General features: G+C 42.3%; 1 protein-coding gene across 4 annotated transcripts in view; it reads left to right on the top strand.

The window, feature by feature from the left end:
• bsna (bassoon presynaptic cytomatrix protein a) overlaps window positions 1-14,639 on the top strand; it is a 139,627-nt gene that overhangs the window by 103,603 nt on the left and 21,385 nt on the right. The window contains exons 6-11 of one of the 4 annotated variants that reach the window (XM_088331898.1): window positions 1,917-2,087; window positions 2,854-3,107; window positions 5,353-6,286; window positions 7,598-9,248; window positions 10,880-11,383; window positions 12,896-13,224. In XM_088331898.1, coding sequence (XP_088188024.1) covers window positions 1,917-2,087; window positions 2,854-3,107; window positions 5,353-6,286; window positions 7,598-9,248; window positions 10,880-11,383; window positions 12,896-13,224 — 3,843 coding nt within the window. Of the gene's footprint in view, window positions 1-1,916; window positions 2,088-2,853; window positions 3,108-5,352; window positions 6,287-7,597; window positions 10,083-10,816; window positions 11,384-12,895; window positions 13,225-14,639 lie in introns of all 4 variants that reach the window. The other 3 variants (XM_088331897.1, XM_088331896.1, XM_088331895.1) reach the window with 3 other exon arrangements.

Below are 14,639 nucleotides of genomic sequence, written 5' to 3'. Positions count from 1 at the left end.
ACAGATTTCAGGTGCTTAGTGTTTTGTTGTTGTTTAAATGCTCGTCTTTTCTGCATTTCATAGTGCCTCATTGCATTTTCAGGAGCTACAAATAATGTTTGCATAAAACTGTGAACATTTTAGTACCATGTTTTTTTTTATCTTTCACCCTGACGAAAACATGTCACCAGGTGCGAAATACGCTATTGACGTTGTGTTGTTTCCTACATTTTAAGTAGGAAATTAACAACATAAGTTATCTTTTTATCTAAATTATTATTGTATGGGTTTACAATGCTATGCTTGGAATATTGATGCTCAGCATGTTTAAACAATGGTCTGTCAACTCACTTTATATGTTGCTGTCTTTTAAAATGTAACTCTTTGAGTGCCAGACACATGATTTAAATTGGAGGGCTGGGTGCCAGCTTTTTTTTTCAAAAATATTGTAGATGAATATGTGTGGGTTTTGTATAAATGCTCCTTTCCAGGATAGAATGGATGTATTTCAACCATAATTCTTAGATCAAGTAAGGTTTTCATACGTTCATGGGAAAAATAACTCAATTTAACTTCAAAAAAAGGAAACTGCACCACCAGTTATTTAAATGTGACCTATATCAGATCATTCATTTTATGATTAGGAGATATTATAAAACTATGTAAACATATCGCATGATTGTAATGATTTTCTCAACGATTTGAATAATATTGCTAAAAACATAGATAGATAGATAGATAGATAGATAGATAGATAGATAGATAGATAGATAGATAGATAGATAGATAGATAGATAGATAGATAGATAGATAGATAGATAGATAGATAGATAGATAGATAGATAGATAGATAGATAGATAGATAGATAGATAGATAGATAGATAGATAGATAGATACTTTCCTCATCCCCGCAGGGAAATTCACACTTCCAGCAGCATCCCTGCGCTGGAGAACAAAACAATAATAAAGCAAAAAGAATACAATAAACAAATAGCCAATGTGACGTGTTGATACCCAATGTAGCATGTTATATAGAGTATCTAGATAGTGCTACACAGAATACACACTGCAATAAAAATACGGCAATATGCAATGTGGGGGGTGTGGTTTAATGTGGGCCTTTACTCCGCCGGGTGGACTTAAAGAGCCTCATGGCATGAGGAGGAAAAGATCTCCTCAGTCTGTCCGTGGTAAAAGACTGTGACAGCAGTCTGTCGCTGGAGCTGCTCTTCTGTCTGGAGATAATGCTGTGTAGTGGATGAGATGAATTGTCCATAATTGACCGCAGCTTTTCCAGTGTATCTCATCACATCTGTGGCACCAGGGAAAGATTACATGTAAACTTCATTTTAAGTCCATGGCACTCAATGAGTTAACCGAAGCCCTAACACATTACTGTAATTGTCTTTTTGATAGAACAAGCAGTTGAAAATCTTTCAAGTTAACTCAATTAAGCAGGTGCGGAAACTTGATTTCATCCCCAAATCAGCCAGAGAATGTTTCAGCAACCCATAAAACCCAGCCGCAGCAAAAGCCCAAGCATTTTTATTTGCAACGGCCTGTCATGTACGGAAACCCATTGATTTATTTTTCTTGCAGGCACTCACACACACAGCTTCTGTAGTTTGTGTTGTACTTGTGATTTTTTGTTTCCTAGTAGCACACAAGAGGCCCTATCCCAACCCATACACATTAACTCCATGCAATATTCTGTTTCAGGAGGCTTGGGATTTTTTGCGCCCCCATTCATTTTGCCGGATGCATAGATGTCAAAAAAACGTTTACTGCTTTTCGCCATACTCTTTTTCTTTCATTAGCCCATTATTTTCGAGTCACTAACCCTGTAACCTCATTTTTACTAAGCTCTCATCCGTAACAACTTCAAACTTTTAATTTCCTACCAACGTTTGATTTGTTTCCATTTTGACAAATTTAGGTTCTACAACAGCAGCAGCAAGAACGAGAAAAACAACTTGTTGTCCAGAGGGAACAGCTTGCCCAGCAAAAGTCGCAACTCGACCAGATCCAATCCTTGCAACAACAGCTTCAGCAGCAGCTTGTCGAGCAGAAGCGACAGAAAACAGCCGCCGCGGTCCAGAACTTGCAGGTAACCAGTTTTGGAGAAATGACTAATCATGCTAGACCGGTTTGACGTTAAGTAAAATGACCCCAGTAAACACGCCATAAATAATTGAATCCAAAAATTATCCCATTCCGGGTAAAAATGACGACAATCATTGGGGAGTAACGGAATACATGTAACAGTGTTATGTTATCAGCATACAAAAATGTAATTGTATGCCGCGGCATATGAGAACACCATGCGGCTATGGGATGGCTGTTTCGGCATACGTTCTGGCATGCATGTCTAATAAATCTGAATATTGCCAAGAACGTTGACAACCAACCCAATTTTGTTTATTTTCCCTTTTAATAGCATATTTGGGTTTGGAGTAATCCAAAATTTATTTAAAGTATTCACGTTACATTACTGCAATATTTTGGTATTCGGATTAGGTTAATAATTACATTTTTCAACGGGTAATTGTATCGGATTACGTTTTTAAAGTAAACCTCCCAGATCTAGTTGTTATGACTTTATTTTTGGAGCTTTATTTCAAAATAAAACGTAGTTTTAAACAAGTCAACCCAGTCTGACTAGTTGTGTGTTGAAATAATTACCACAAATGGTTTATGGTTGGTTTAAATGAAACAACTGTTTTTAGATTTGCCATTTTTGCAGGGCTCGTCATAAGTAACAACCCAATGAGTTCAATTCAACTCTACTGGTGGATTTGTCTCTCTTGGCCCGTATTGGGTTGCTTTTGAGTGCATTATGAGAGAAAACTATAATAGTTGATTTCCAATTCCAGGTGGATGTAAATGGACAGGCTCTGCATCCTTATAATGACCATCAAATTGGATCCCGTTCCCTCCCTAACTCTTCTTCGGAGATGTGTCTGAGGAGCCAAGACGAGCATGTTGAAGCCAGGAGCAACATGAGGAAACACAGTTCTATGACTAGGTTGAGCAGAGACAGCTTGGACGAGGGTGTCGTTTTCCATGTTTCGCCACGCAGGAACGTGGACAATTGTGTGCAGACAGATGATGAAGATGGCGAGGAGAGGTAAGGCTCGTTTAAATGTTGGCTTGACTGACTGCGTTAGTAAATGAAAATGTGGTTTGGTTAACATTAAAAGTACAAAGATGTACAGTGGTACCTCTTGAAGGCAAAATTACATTCCGATGTCTTGCCGCGTGTTCTTTTCAGGGACCAGACCGAGTGATTGGACTTTAAAAAAAAGGGAGCTGGAGAGAAGCAATGCAGTTGAGGACATTTATTACAAAGTTTTGAAAAAAGATAAAACAGAGTACTCTGGGCCTGTCTGAAACTCTAACAGGCACCTCTGGCATCTCGCATTACAAGGCAAAAGAAACTATCTCAATGAACAAAAGAGTCAGTTAGAACTGCACACAGCTGGATTTGAAGGTTGTATGAGAAGATAAGGCTGGGAAGTACTGATAAGAAAGGATAAAGACAGCAAGTAAAGTTTTCTCTCAAATACCTGGATGAACATAAGTGCATTCATAAAAACTAATATCAGTAATGTGATCATCAAAAGTAATGCTGTGATGATCAAATAATAAACTTAATATAGCTGGAAAACAGGGCAGCACGGCAGCGCAGTGGTTAGTGCGTGCGCGGTACAGTTCTGAGGTCATGAGATCGAACCTCCTGTGTGGAGTTTGCATGTTCTCCCCATGCTTGCGTGGGTTTCCTCCAGTCACTCCGGTTTCCAAAAACATGCACGTCAGGTTAATTGGCCGGTCCAAATTGTCCCTAGGTGTGAATGAGGGAGCAAATTGTCTGTCCCTGTGTGCCCTGAAACGGGCTGGCAACCTGTTCAGGGTGTCCCCTGCCCACTGCCCGAAGATAGTTGGGATGGGCTCCAGCACCCCCGCGACCCTGGATGGATAGCTGGAAAACTCGTGTTATCGTGACAACATACTCAGTGACCTAAATTTTAAAAAATCTAACACTCTTTATACGAGCACCTCTACACACGAGAATTTTGGTGAGCTTTTTTTCTTTTTAACTGAAATTTTGCTCACTTTACAAAGAAAAATCCAGGACAAAAGTAGTCCCAAAGGCTATCACAAAAGACCGGTCAAGTCTGCTCAGTGGTCGTGACCGCTCACTGCGATCAGCCCGGTCCAGTTTGCGCATGCGCCTCCCGCCATCAGGCAAATGATTAAATGCCCTTGGCTATACCTGCTGTGTTCTGCAGCAAGGCTGTTACAATTACATTCCTTTAATTGCATTTAATTCATTTTTGTGACCTTAGCCGTGTGTTCTGGAAAGGGAAACGGTAGAGTGTCTGAGAAAAAAAGGAGAACCATGACAATTGAATTGAAGAGGTAAATAATAGAAAAACACGAGCGTGGTGTTTGACTGAGTGACAAAGCCAAGGAGTACAACCATAATGCTGCGAGTGCCGTTCACAAAGCCGCGGAAGAATTCCCTCCAATTGTTTTAGAGGAAATGAATATTCCTATCACAAAAATCAAAAACAGAAAAATTAAGGACAAACCAAAGAAGCTGGCGTCTACAAAGGAGGTGAGATAATTAGAAAGGTACTGGCCAAGTGGGAGGAAAAAAAACATCCATAAAAAGTGGCAACTGGTCCTCCTATCATATTGAAGGAGTGGCAGGAATAAAAACCTCCTTGGATATGTTTTTTTTTTTTTTTTTTTTTTTTTTTTTTTTTTTTTTCAAAAAACCTGTAAATAGTGATATAATTCCAACTACAGCCAAAAGGGAAAAAGAAAATGATGAATAAAAAACTGAAGTATTCCATAAAAATAATGTGTGTGTACATGTTCATTCAAAGTTACAGTAACCTTAATTATATGTGTACAATAAGTGTGTATCACCAAAAGTTCCTCCCTCCTTCCTACTCCCCCACCTCTGAAACACACTTCCTTGATGGTGATTTATAATAAACTCGCATTTTATTTTGTTACATCATCGTTTTTTAATCTTTTAAATGTATTTGTATGTATAATTACTATTTGAATGTCATTTTAGTGATCAGGAAGATGTGCTTTATAGCTATTTAGGGTTCTTTTGATCGTTTTGGTCGGGAACGGGCCAATTACTTTTTAATTATTTCATATCGTAAAAATGTGCTTGTTACACAAGCAATTCAAGCAATTGTGCTTCTGGAACAAATTAAGCCTGTATGTAGAGGTACCACTGTAGATATTGACAGCATTTAAGTCTATAAGAAAAAGGTATAAGTAAGTATTTGTGATTAAAATATGTCTGGATAAGAAATTTTAAAGTCCTGAATTTTTTTCTTTGTCTCAAGATACATGATGCGTCACAGGCCCAGACGACGCGGTCGCAGCGTGGACTGTTCAGTTCAGACAGATGATGATGAGGACAAGGCTGAAACTGGGCAGCCGGTCCGCCGAAGACGGTCTCGTTACTCTCGACATTCCGAATCCAATCCAGCTGCCAGCAATAATGTCGCAGGCTCAGCTGTCTCTGACAACAAAACCAACGCTTCCAAGATGGTATCCTCCAGCATAGCTGTCCAAACCATGAGAGAAATGTCCTGCCAAACTGAAGTAGAGCACCTTGGAAGAGTTTCACCCGCCATTCATGTTACATTACCAGATCCTAGTAAAGTAGAGATTGTGCACTACATCTCTGGACCGGAACGAACAACAAAGGGGCAGTCTTTAGCATGCCAGACTGACCCAGAAGCCCAATCTCAGGGAGTTGTTGCTCCCCAGCTCAGCATACCAACCACAGTGAGCCCATATTCTTCCTCTTCCAGTAGTGGGAACCAACAATCTGGTTCCACTGATATTTCCATCCAGCAGCGCCAGCAGCAGCACATAACAGTAAACGCAGCCAAATTTGAGCGCCGACGACCCGACCCGATTGATATTAACTACCAGCCCCACAACCACCTCCACAATGAGTCTATATCTAGCATCATTCGGCAGCAGCAGACAGTTCCCAAATCCTCACAGGTCCTATACTCACCAGTCTCTCCAGTGTCACCACATCGCTTGTTGGAGAATTCCCTTTCAAGTGAAAGGCTAAACAAAGCCCATGTCACACCTCAACAGAAAGCGTACACTGCAGAATCCCCGCAGAGGCATCCTTCCATGCCCAGACCAATCAAGAGTACCCAAAGGTCCATGTCAGATCCTAAATCTCTCAGTCCGACTACTGATGATCACACCAAGGCTAGGCTGTCGCTCTATCAACAACAAGCACTCCAGAACCAGGTACAGGAACTCATATAATAATGTCAAGGTTCAAGATAGGCTGCAGAATACAGGGTTCCTTTCATTAATTATTGCCTCACGGTTTGCACACTTTTTAAATTAGGGCTCTGGTTGCATTAGCTTTAATTCCAATGTATGTGGAAATTAGCACATTTTCTAAAAGTACTGTACAAATGATTCTCTTGAAAATCACTTAATTGACCTATGCATTATCGATGCCCTGAATGGCGACAACAGACCAGTGTCTACTGGTGAAAGTGCCCCTTTATGAAAGGTATTGAGCTCTAAGCTGTAAAAAAAAAAGTTAAAGCCCGGTTCATTTACCATTATTCGTCTTAATTTTGTGTCTAATAATGTGACAAAGACAAAATAATCTTGACAACAACTTTTTTAACAAAGAAAAAAGCCTAAACACCTGAGTCTATTTCTGTCAGAGGAAATATTACAAGGCAAAGTTCTGAAGTTATTCTAAAATTAGCTGGTTAATATTTAATGGACTCATTGTAAAACTGAGCTATCCTAATAGCTCCAAGCATGAACCGATTGCACCAAATAATAGGATGTCAAACAAACTGATATGAAAACAATTGTAGGTTTTCAAAATCAGGGTATATAGTCATTGTTTCAGTAAAAGAATACATTTGTATCTTACTAGAATGATAATCAAACAAGAACAGCTTTATTTTTAAAATGTTGTTACCCAATTTGATTGTTTACATAGTTAGGCCAATTGTTGGTCATTGCTTCACTTTTTTCCTTAAACAATTAACTATTTATTTTTACTGTGTTGGTTCTTTTCTGGTGTGTTCTAACACCCATTTCCCTCTTTTTTGTTTTGGTTTTGTCTTTGTCTTTTGACCATACATCTCCTCATTATATTTCCTTCTCTGAACATTTTCTTTGAGTTTCCTTTCTTTTTGCCCATGTGATGTATATCCGTTTTCCTAATTGTAATTTATCATACCTTTGCTATACACATGCCTTTAATTTCCCAACTGTTACTTATATTTTATCTTTTCCTTGACACGCTGCATTCTTACAACCCTGGACAACTTAATGTTGTTTTTCTACTTAAATATTTCATTCACTATGCCATTATCCATTTTTTGGAACCTTATCCTCAACTCTTGACACATTTTCCCCCTATCGTGTTCTTTACATTTAATCTCTTCCCCGATGTGCAAATATGTCTTTCATACTAAAAATCATACCCTCCTTTTCTTTTGTGTTGCACCTTGTCTTCACACGATGCTGTCTTTGTTTCCCCCATAAATCCTGCTCTTCTGCCCTACTTTCTCTCTCATTTTACAGCTGGCAGCGCTTCAACAGAGCTCACTTCTCCGTAAGGTCAAGAGGACCCTGCCCAGCCCTCCTCCAGAAGAGACGGGTACATCTGTTCACCTGCCCGTGATGACACCAGCCCTCCAACAGGTCTACTTGCCATCCGTGCCCAGCCTCAAGCCCAGCTCCAGGTCTGGCCTCGCTGCCAAGGCCAGTCTTCTTAAAGACCTCACCCACGAGCTAAAGGCGGTGGAGCAAGAATCAACAAAACTGAGAAAGCAGCAAGCTGAACTGGAGGAGGAAGAGAAAGAAATAGATGCAAAGTTGAGATATCTCGAGCTTGGGATCCACCAAAGAAAAGAGACACTGGTCAAGGAAAGGGAGAGGAGGGATATTGCTTATCTGAGGTGTATGGGTGATGCCCGGGACTATATGTCTGATAGCGAGTTGAACAACCTCCGATTGGCTGCTGCAGCTGCATCGCATGAGAGCAACGGTCTTTTGACCGCAAGACCAAGTACTGCTCCACTCAGCCAGTTCAGCAATGATTTGAACACAGCAACTCAGTACACCCCCACATCATCTTTCCACTCTCAATACCCTCAGAGCCAACCACTGGTACCATCTCAATCAAACTTACCCTTCCAGTCCTCAACATTTAACCAAGCTCCTTATCCAACAGTGTCCCAATCTCAGGCCTTACCACAGCCAGCTCCCCCCCAGTGTCATGTTCATCCTCAGGGACCATTGTACCAATCTCAAGCCTCATACTCACACACTTACCCCCAGCCTCAACCCCCATACCCGCAAACAGACATAGGATTGCCAAGTGCACCGCAACCCCAACCTGCCCACACAGGTTTTGGGCCTGCCCCACCTGGTCAGCCACCGTACCCCACCCACAGCTCACCTTATCCCAGTGCTGTGTCCTCTTACCCCAGCCAGAGTGGAGCTTACCCTGGGCAACCTCAAACTGATATTTTGACAGTTCATCAAGGAAGGCCCAGGCAAACATCACTGGCTGATCTGGAGCACAAGATGCCCACCAATTATGAGACAATCAGCAACCCTACAGTCGTGGTTACGACCACGGCACAAGACAGCCAATATTCCAGTTCAGCTGCCTCATTTGGTCAATACACTGGAACAACAACGATGGCCAACTATGGACCCTATGGTTCAGCAACAGTGTCCAGTAGTTACGGTGGGTTTTCTAACATTCCACCTAGCACTTATGGACAGTATACATCAACCACGGTTAGTTCGTATGGCCAGTACACTACAACCACTGCTAATACATATGGTTACACAGCAACAACAGCCAGCTCATATGGACAGTACACATCCACACTTACCAATGCCTATGGGCACGCTGTAGACAGTCCCTCTACCTACAGTACAGCAGATGGCTTGTATGGTACACCTGGTTTAGAACAGAACATCCCAAGAAACTACATGATGATCGACGATGTAAGCGAGCTGACGGCAAAAAACGGGCTGGGCACGACTACAGCGGATGTGATGCATCACAGCAGCACGGGGCGTTACCCTGGTGACATCCATGGCCACAGCAGCACCATTGGCAGCACGACGCGTGGGGGAGTTGGCAGCGCCATGTACGGCAGGGCACCGGAGGAGGAGGCAGCGTTACAGGAAGAATTGTACGACCACCATGGCAGGGGTAAGAGCAACTACAGGCACGGACCTCTAGGGGGCAGCAGCAGCGTGAGCACTAGCATGGGTGGGGGATCCTCCTTTTACTATGACTACGACTTCAAACACGGCTGCTTCCGATCAGGGGTGCAGAAATCATCGTCCCCTAGAAGCCTTTTGGCTCCTGCTGTCATGTCCAACAAACGCAGCAAGCACAGGAAACTGGGCAGTATGGAGCAGAAAATATCCAAATTCTCCCCAATAGAGGAGGCTCGGGATGTAGAGGCAGACCTGGCCTCTTACACTTCAGGAGCTGGCGGAGGTTATCCCTCCTCCCACGTCCGAGGACGTCAGCTGATAGAGGATTACGGCTTCAAGAGGAGCACTTATGACTCAGGAAGCAGTTTCGCCCACGCTAATCGATACTTTGGCTCAATGGGAGAGGACGATGACAGAGTCTACTACACTTCTACCGGTCGCTCACGCTCCACAGGCTACGGCATGGACAAAATCACAGCCAAAGATTACTCTGGTTACCGCAGCAGATCCTATGAGAGGGACGACCGCTCTTACCGATCTGGCTATAGTCGAGGGCGCCACCCGACAAGGCAGTATTCTGAAGAGGAAAGTCCACTCAGTCCCCTTGGAAGATACACGGGCTCCGGGCGATCGTCAAGTTTAGGTCCAGACCCATATGGCAGTCGCACCAGTAAATACCAGTATTATTATGGCCAATATGGTTCCAGTCACTCTCTACCAGATGTGCAAGACCACATACGGGACCTACCACGAACCCATGTCTACAAGTCTGATGATACGTACATAATAGACGATTATCATTGTGCTGTATCAGACAGTGAAGGTAATTGTGGGAGCTGAATGCCCACGATTTCACTACCTAGTACTGTCTCCACCATTTATCTAAATGTCCCCCACCCAACCAATGGATAGGCTTAGCAAAGAGAAACAGAAGAAAATGAGGAAAAGCTAGCTGTTGCATGCCGATGTTTTCTTCTTCCTGAGAGTCACTCGGAGCTCTCATTTCAGTGGGCTGCTGTCTGTCTGTCTGCCTGCCTGTCCGTTCCGCCGCCTGTTCGTCTGGTCATCTGTTTGTCCAGTACACGCATGGTTCTCCGGCGTGGTCCTTTTCTTCGTTCGCACCACTCTGATTCCCTTGGAAGGTCTTCTTTGCACGTCACCAATGCAAATTGTTTCACAGGGTTTTGTCGTAATCTAGTGTTTGTCTTTTGCATTGATGTTTTATAGATGTTTTCATTTCTGAATTGTGGTTACACTGCAAAATAGTCTGATTATCATTTTGAAAGGCCATCGCTGCTAAATGTAAATATTTTATACTCAGGACTCCATTTGCCCTATACGATTGGCTGATCCTCAGCAACAAAAATATAACTCCTATGTAACTTTCTCAGTTGACATTTTTGCAGTGTTTATTATATCAACCATGTAGACAGTCTTGTACTATTAAAGTGAAGTAAATAGTACTTTGCATGGGTGTGAACATATTTTGATTTTACCATGTCTTCTCCTTCTTATACTTTCCTTTGGCATGTGGTTGGTCTTCCTTCTTTTTCTCAGCCTGCATGCCGCTGTCTCCAAACGACATGGAGATTGACTGTGATCTGCTTTCGGTTTCCAAAGCCTACCATTTGGGCCAAGAAGAAACAGACTGGTTTGAGAAGCCACGTTCCAGTTCCCGGCACTACGGTAGCAGCCATTCGTCCGGAAGGAGTCGCCATGGTGTAAAACATACCTATCACGATTATGATGAGCCCCCCGAGGAGGACTTGTGGCCTCAGGATGAGTACAGCCAGGGAGGACGACACTCATCATCTTCCCGTGACCACCGGCATCACGGCAGCTCGGGTCGCCACTCATCCTCATCACGTCACTCTGACGAACCGAGGTCCTCCCGGTCATCTAAGGGCCACCCAAAGGACCCGTCCTTACGGCATGACCCTTCAGTGCGGTCTTCATCTTCGGGAAGACGTGGGGATTCAAGATCAGGGGCCTACCATTCATCAGACTACTCTCGGGATCCATCTGGTCACCATCATAGCCAAAGATCTTCCAGGCAAGGGGATCCACATCGCTCATCACGCAGCAAGTCTCAGCAACAAGTTGACATGCAAGGCCAGCCAGGAGGTAATTGGTGTACCGTTTACATTTCTTGACTTGTTACGAGTCAAGTATGTCACAAGACTCCAGCTATAAGCGTTAATAATTATAAATGTGCTCATATTAATTTGTGGATCATCCTGAAATTAAATTGTATTGATTTACATTCAACAATAGACTGGAGGACACATGATTTGGTATGTTACTCTACATTTTAACCAGTGAACTGCTCTTTGCTACTAATTAGCACAAAGGGCAACCAGTTTGATATGCATTTCTAAAATAACAACTCTATGCTATTACCAGGTTAATTATTGGAAATTGGGCTAAATAAACCCTGCCACTACAGAAAACGTTTACTAGAAAATAGGAATGACCCTGCACCGGTGAGATATTTTCAGAACAGGTCCGCCGGCACCTCTGCTGTCCACCAGGGTGACCCTGGTGCCTTACAGGCACAGCGTTGGAGAACCCCGTTTTAACATTATAGATTAATCATCTTAGTAGCCTCCTTAAAAAAAAATGAAAACACACTTCAGCCCAAAAAACACATTTAACATTGGGTTAAATTTAAGCACTAGAGATTTATTTTGATCGAATCTCGAATTAATTGGTATTTTTTTGACTTATTCAGTAGCTCACAAAAATCATAATGATTGACTTAAAGATAGGGCGTGTCGTTTTAGGTGTCCTGAATATTTTGAAAGTGTAAAATTTTTTCTATTTGATATGTTTAAACAATACCCAACTGCCCCTATCTGCTTTTATCTTACTTTTATCAAAACTGTTTCGAACTCACAACACATTCATCTGGGGAATGGAAGAGCGGGGGTGGTTGCAGAGTAATTTCATGCTCGCGTTTTTTTTTTTTTGTGTAGCATGAACACGGTGAAAGCAAGAAAATGACTGTTTCAAATAAAGTCTAACAATAACCCAAAAAAGGTGAAAAAAATAAAAGTGTATTCAAGCGTGTCCAGGAAATGCACATACTGGCACGCGCTACAAAGGCATCTTGTTAGCGGCTGCAACAATGACCTGAGCCAGAAGATGGCATCAGCGAGTAGAACATTTAAAAAATCCGGACAGCACCTTCAAAAAAATGGAATTAAAATAATCCTACAACCCAAATCTCATCATGAATTTTTAATCTTAAGTGACCCGAAACATTCAACATAGTTCATTTGGATACAGTTTGGAGGTCCTTTAGATTCAAACATCCTATGAGAATCAAAATGTATTTTTAAAGTTTTTAATTAGATTCATGAACCATAAACTTTCAGTGGATTTTTCCCATAAGGACATCAATGACAGCTGTGTTCTTAGTCTTATACTTATGACATATGATTCATATTTTTATGTGCAATGTTCTCTTTCATGTATGGAAAATGTTTGCAGATGTGCTTCTCAAGTTTATTTTGTTTCACAATCTAAAAACAATAGAAAAATGTAACTCGAAATTAGCATCAAACGAAGATAAATATTAAAACTTTACATAATTTGTATCTGTTAATCATTATTTCCCTTTCAAACATGATCCAGGTTCTTCCAGGTCTGGTTCTTCTTCAAGAGGACAGGGCCCTTCAGGGGGTCCTGGTACAGGATCCGGGCGACAGAGTGGTCAGGTTTCCCAGAATGACATGGCCCCGGGTCAGAGGACGCAGCTTCAACAGCAAGCCCAGACTTTGACGGCTAAGCCGGGGCAGCAGGGACCCCCAACCACCACCAGTGCACAGCAGCAGATCCCTGCTCAAGGACAAAGTATGGGAATGGGGCAAGTTCAGGCCAAACCCGGACCAATGGGAGTAGCCGGTGGACCTATGGGACAGGCCAGGCAGACAGGTCCCACAGGAATAACCACTGCCCCCATGGTGGGTACAAAAAACGAATGGGCTCCACACACGGGTAGTGACAAAAGGTAGCGAGATCGTTACTTTGTGCAAACGCAACACAACATGGCAGTGACTAATGTGACTGCATTGTCACTTGTCTAGAACAGATTTGATTGGCTGTTAATTTGGAGGTAATTTAAAGAAAAAAAGCTTAGAGACAAGAACATTTCATGAAGAATAATACAGTCATTATAAAATAATACTGTACAGTGAAGTTCGAGGGCTCCTCTTTTCAGTACAAGAAGCAAATGTAAAAAACAGCCGGCTAGCATCACACTAGCATTGGGAATCCTTGAGTCGAGCCAGGTCTCTGTGATAATTAAAAAACAGCAGTCACAAATTCCAATGAATTGCAGCTTTCGGTCACCCATTTCATGGGTAATGAATCTGGCATTAGGCCGGACCTGGGGTCCCACTTTTGTTTTCTCTCCCAACTCGGTGGTCTTGCCAATCCGACGGAGATGTTGAGTTGATGTCAGTAGCCAATGTCCACAAGCTCTTGTCAGGTGTATTGGTGTAACGCTGATGAATGCGTGGAAAGAGTCCAAAGACAATCATATTGTAAAAAACACTGAAAAATAGTCTGTAGTTTGCAATAATCTGTGGTCTGTGCATCCCTTGTGATAGAGGGCTGTACAAATAAACATGACTTATTGAAAAGAAAAGTCCACACTGCGCTGCGCTTCCCGTTTGCTTCTGTCATATTTAGCTTCTGATAAGTGAAGTCAAGTCGAGTTTATTTGTATAGCTCTTAATCCCAGTCTCATAGGGCTGCACAGACCAGGATATTGCAAACTACAGACTATAAATACATTATCTCCTCATCTAAAACCAACAAGAGGGCAAGGAAAAACTCAAAAACCTCAACATGAGGAAAATTAATAAACCTTGAGAAGGGACCGCACATTAGGTAATCTCCCTTCCAGGATGGCCAGGAAACATGAAACATAGGTCATTCATAAACTATAGAATAAAAGTGTGTTTTAAGCCTAGATTTAAACATTTCCACTGAGGTTGCAGATCGAATCTCAGAGGGCAAAGCATTCCTCAGCACTGGGGCCCGAATGTGAAATGCTCTGATAACGGGTGCAAGTATAGATTTGACCCTCTCTTCTGCCTGGCACAACCAGGTCTGGTCTGAATTTGCAAAACCCATATCTATTGTATTAGAGTGAATTAGACCAAGGATGTCAAACATACAGCCTATGGGCCAGACTTTGCCTGTTGGATGATTAAATGCAGTGTCCTGAAATTCCTTTTTTTGTCCCTACCTGGTTTTTATGACCAGGTAGGGACAGTTGCTAAAAGTGTGCCTGTCAGTCACAAAAACAGGCATAAACATAGAGAGTGACCGTGGGTGCTGGGTGAGAGACAGAGAAGGATTTGCGGTGCAG

The sequence above is a fragment of the Urocampus carinirostris genome, chromosome 3 (genome assembly GCF_059441175.1).
Source record: "Urocampus carinirostris isolate Australia breed hairy pipefish chromosome 3, RoL_Ucar_1.0, whole genome shotgun sequence".
In the NCBI taxonomy this organism is placed as follows: Eukaryota; Metazoa; Chordata; class Actinopteri; order Syngnathiformes; family Syngnathidae; genus Urocampus; species Urocampus carinirostris.
This window is presented reverse-complemented; position numbering and strand designations above follow the sequence as displayed.